Below are 4,838 nucleotides of genomic sequence, written 5' to 3'. Positions count from 1 at the left end.
TTCTTAATAGCTGAATAATATTCCATTGTGTAAAAGTACCACATCTTTCTCAACCATTCCTCAGGTGATGGGCATCTTGGTTGTTTCCAAGATTTCTGCCTGGTTAATATTAGCTCACTTCATTTTATTGGCAATTTTTGCTACTTCATTATCATATCGATATGCTTTGTGAATATTTGCATCCGTTAATGCTGTCTGTGGTCTTGGCAGTGTAATTCTGTAGTTTGTTGTTTCAGTTGCCTTGTTTCCTGACGGCTCTGTGAGGTGACAAAGACACAGTCTTATCCTTTCAGCTGTCACTAACGCCGCCAGCATGACCGGCCCCTGAAGCACTGGGACCGCCTGCCAACTCTGGGCCATTTCACATACACACAGCCAGCCGGCCTCTGAAAACACAAACCGTACTGTGCCACCTCTCGGGAGAAGCCTCCACAGCTCCCCCCGAGGCCAGGAGTTTCTCTGGCCCCCAGCCCCAACTGTCTTGCCAGTTCTTACCTCGGAAGGACGACACAAGCTGTCTGCCACAGGTCGGGGACTTTGCGGGCTCCTCTGTAGGCAAAGGTTTCCCGCAGTAGGGGCAGAATTTAAAAGCTGCTTCGATATTTTTGCCACACTCTGGACAGAAGGAGATCATGCTATAAAACGGAAATAAAGGAGATACAGGAAGCTGAAAGAAAAACTGAATCTAGCTGAAAGAAAAACTGAATCAGCCCGCCAAGTTCCCCATGAGGACGAGCTGTTAAAGGGACAGAAGCCAGCACTGCCTGAACACACGCCCCAGTGTGGCCCCTTCTGAAGCGAGTCCCAGCTCACTGCACTGAGGCTCCAACCACCTGCGCCTAAGAGCCCGGGTACAAAGCAGAACGAATCCCAAACGAAGCAGCAGAACTCAGAGAGCCTGTGGGATGCCTGAGGTCAAGGAGAGGTGGGGCACAAAACCGTTCACCCCAGAGTAAGCTCTGGGAAGGCGTCGCCAGGGTCGCGGAGGCTGAGGCGGAGGGACCACAGGGAGTTCGAGGCTAGCTGGACTACAGAGTTTCAAGGTCAGCATGAACTGCATAGTGAGACCTGGCCTCAAAACAAATTTTTTGAAAAAGGACATCCCTGACTTCTCAAAGGTATAAACAGTTGGGAGCGTTTTTGTCCAGACAGAGGACTCAATGCCTCTTTCCCTTTCTTCCTTCAGGCTGTGACAAATCTGGAGCTTAGCTGTCGATCCTGGACATGTAAGATCAATGCTGGATCGAGAGTCATCCAGACTGAATCAGTCAGAAAGAACTTGGGGTTGTGGCACGGTACTGCGATCTGGAGGCTGTTTGTTACCGTGGCACAGCCTAGCCCAGCCTGACTAGCGATACTCCAGGACTCTGCTTGATTTCAAATGTAAACAAAAAGCTGGTTTGGAAATCTCTAGGCATCTTAAGTAGATTTTCTACAGGGGCCGCTGCCCTGGGTGAAGATGGGCTTCGGGAAGGAGCGAGCTCTAAAGCGGGCGAGCACAGTAACGCTTCTCCTAGGAGGGAGTCTGCCAGCAGCAGTGGGGCAGGGGCGTGCCACAGCAGCACGGGCTGTGGTGGGGAACTGGGCTTCAGGGACATGTGCCTGAGGGGCGGTACCTTTATGGGGTCACGGGCTGGTCCTTGCTTTCACTGGGCTGGAAACTCCATCTTGACAGTGGCCTGGAAGAGAACAAGGGTGGAGATGCTGATGTGGGCTCACTTTCCAAATATGTAAAAGGAAAGAGTTAATGTTTATCGAGCGCTGGCCATGCAGCCAGGAAATGCCAAGGCCATTCATGTGGTAGTGACTTCCTGAGCTCCCGGCCTCTGCCAGGCATTAGACAGGAAACACTCTGCGGAGCGAAGACCCTGATCAACAAATGAGCAAAGGATTGTAGAATATGCTCAGAGAGAGAGCATTACAAGGAGAATAAAATGCCCCAGAAGAAAAGGGATGCTACAGAGGTGGGCAGGCCGGTATCCGCACCAAGAGGCCAGGAAAGGGATTCCCAGGGGAATCAGCAGCGTGACACGGACATCTGGGGAGCAGCCTTCCAGAAAGGATTTATAGTGCATTACTGACTTATTCTGTACTGCAGCCTGAGTCGGTTCTAGAACCACCCTCCCTGGTACCGGGCATTAAACCAGAGCCTCATTCAGCTAAGCAAGCGCTGCACAACTGCTCTGTATGGCCAGCCCGTTCACAGGAGGGTAGCGTCTGTAATCCCCAGAGGGTACTGAGGCGCCACAAAGCATTTCCAGTCCTGTGTGCTCTTCAGAACCCTTCCACTGAGAGGCAGGGCTCTGGTGCCTCCCCTTACGGTCTGGGCAGAGCTTGTGACGGTTCCTACCAATAAGGATGGGCAGCAGTGACGCCACAGGACTCCCCGGGCTGGGTCATACAAAGCTTACAGCTTGCACCTTGGCTGGCTGCAGAGTTCCTCAGTGACAGAACCAGGGGGAAAATCATCCCATCTTTGAGGCCCACAGACTGATGCTCCAGGACCACTTACCTAGAAATCTAAAGCTCATTTTCTTAACCTTGTAAAATGAAAATGAAAGCTGGCCTGGCTTCTTAGGGCTGCAGGTTGGAACACTCTCGAAGGCTTCCATCTAGAGGCTGATGTTGAGTATGGAACCAGGCCAAGAGAGATACTGGGTCCTTAAACTATGAAGCCCTCAGCTCCTACATCCTGCCACCAGCCTCGTCTAGGCTCCATCGCTCCTCTGAGCTACCAGTTACCGCCCAACTCAACTCTGCTTCTACCCTCCCTGCTACAGTCTGTTCTCAGACAGCCCCTAGTGGCTTCCATTCTGAACAGAGGAAAAAGGTACAATGTTTACCAAGGCCCACGAAACGCTGTGTGATGTGCTATCTCCTCATTCCCTCTGGCCATCTCCCCTCGCTGTCACTGGCTTCTCTGCTTTACCCCAAGCATGACAATAACATTTCTGCCCGCATGCCCTTCGCGTTCCCTTCTGCCTGGCCTGCTCTTGCCCAGTGCTCATGGCGCACTCCCCCATCATTCATCGACGTCTCCGTTCAGACACCACCTCCTCAATCGCAGGGCCTTTGGCATGATTTATCAGTAGTGCATTCTCCTCCTTACCCCATTTTATCTTTCTTCAAAGTACTTGTCAAGGGGCTGGGGAGATAGCTCAGCAGAATAGGCGCTTGCCTGGCAAGCACAGGGTCCTGAGTTCAGTCCCTGGTACCGCAAAAAAAAAAAAAAAAAAAAAAAAAGAAAGGTGCCTGTCACCACCAGAGACTTGTAGCTGCCTCCTCTATCTAGGACAGAAGCTTCCAGACGGCAGGTACTTTAGTCTGCCTCGTTCACCAGTGTGCCCGGGGCTTCAATCAAGCCTAGCACAGCGATACTTGATCCGTACTTGCTAAGTGAGGGCACAGATTACCTCGTCCACAGAAAGAGGCCTGCAAATATGGCAGGCGAGCGCCCAGTGTACCAGCACACTTTCACCCTGCAGACCAGGTCTAGACCACAAGCCAGAGACCAGAAGCTCCGAGCTAGAATCACGTAGCCAGCTGCACCACCTTCTGAGGCCTTTTGCTTCAAAAGAGCAAGACGCAGTGGCTAAGAACACAAAGTTGGCTGGGTTTGAATCCTGCTTCTGCTGCTTACAGACGAGGGCATTTTTTTCTTGTTGTGGTGCTGCAGATTACCCGCAGGGCCACGGGCATGGTCCAAGGGCTCCACCACCGGGCTACAACAGCCCCATGGGAGAATTTTAACACCTCTGTGCCCGTTCTTCCATTTGTAAACTGTGAAAAACGGGACATCTCCTCTTGGATTCTGAAGTCTACAGTGCCAACCCAGGGTGCACTCGAGATGTTAGCTGTCTGCAGGATTCTGTTCCACTCACTTCTAGCTCAGTGGCCCAAGGCCAGGCGATTCCAACCCCAGGACACTCGCACCTGCCTTTCTCCTACCAGAAACACCCTCCCCACACTGCCTAGTTTGCTTTTCCTTCTTCAGGTCTCAGCTCCAAGAGTCCTTCCCTGGCCACCCCATATAAATGGCAACTCCTGCCCACAGCTCTCTTCTCTCTCCCCTTTCCTTATTTTTCTCTTTAGCACTTATGGACATATAATATAGGTTCAAAATTTCTTATTCTAATCACCTGCCAAATGTCTCAACATCCAGAATTTTGAATATTTGCAAGATGTTTCAGTATAACCACAGACAGGACATAGTATAACTTGTGCAGCAACATCTTTGAAGATGACAGATTCATGCTCGGTCAGATTGGTCATGACCAGCCAAGGCCACAAAGATAGGTCCAGTTGAGACACTTAGAGCTGCAAGGCACAAAAAAACTTTTGACCACGCTTTTCAGTTTTTAAGTGGGTAAGTTAACATGGCACTGAATGTTAACTCTGCATGGTCTTTGGTTTTTAAACTTGAGGTACCTGCTCCCTCATGGCTGTGAGTCCTCAATATCAAAAACATTTTTCTATAACTGTGATAGGCTCCAGCATGTTTATGACTGGTTTCTTTCTATCAGATAGCTTTATATCATCACCATTGTTGTTTTAACTTTGCACACGTAACATTGCCACGGAGAGTAAAATAGGTGCAAAATTTAGCTTAGACACTCAACATATCCAAAGTCCATTCAGAATTCTGTGTGCTGTATTTTGCCATTTTGTGATGTGGGGCCTTTTATTCTGCAACATCTCTTCTGAATAAAACATCGAACATCCAGCAAACACAAAACTTGCCTCATTTTGAAAGAAATTTCAGGGGCTGGTGAGATGGCTCAGTGGTCTAAAGCACCTACTTAGAACAAGCTTAACAAAGCACAGGGACCGCGGTTCAA

The 4,838-nt window shown here is 50.0% G+C and overlaps 1 protein-coding gene across 5 annotated transcripts in view; it reads right to left on the bottom strand.

Annotated features, from left to right (window-relative positions):
• Vrk3 (vaccinia related kinase 3) overlaps positions 1-4,838 on the bottom strand; it is a 32,717-nt gene that overhangs the window by 23,608 nt on the left and 4,271 nt on the right. For all 5 annotated transcript variants that reach the window (XM_023706655.1, XM_023706654.1, XM_004646416.2 and 2 more), the window contains exons 2-3: positions 1,617-1,679; positions 496-635 (exon numbers count right to left, since the gene is read on the bottom strand). In XM_023706655.1, the coding sequence (XP_023562423.1) occupies positions 496-634 (139 nt within the window). In that variant the 5' untranslated portion in view covers position 635; positions 1,617-1,679. The remainder of the gene's footprint in view (positions 1-495; positions 636-1,616; positions 1,680-4,838) is intronic.

The sequence above is a fragment of the Octodon degus genome, unplaced genomic scaffold, assembly GCF_000260255.1.
Source record: "Octodon degus isolate 3935 unplaced genomic scaffold, OctDeg1.0 scaffold00268, whole genome shotgun sequence".
Lineage (NCBI taxonomy): Eukaryota > Metazoa > Chordata > Mammalia > Rodentia > Octodontidae > Octodon > Octodon degus.
Note: the sequence above shows the minus strand (reverse complement) of the source record. Positions and strands in the feature narration are given on the sequence as shown.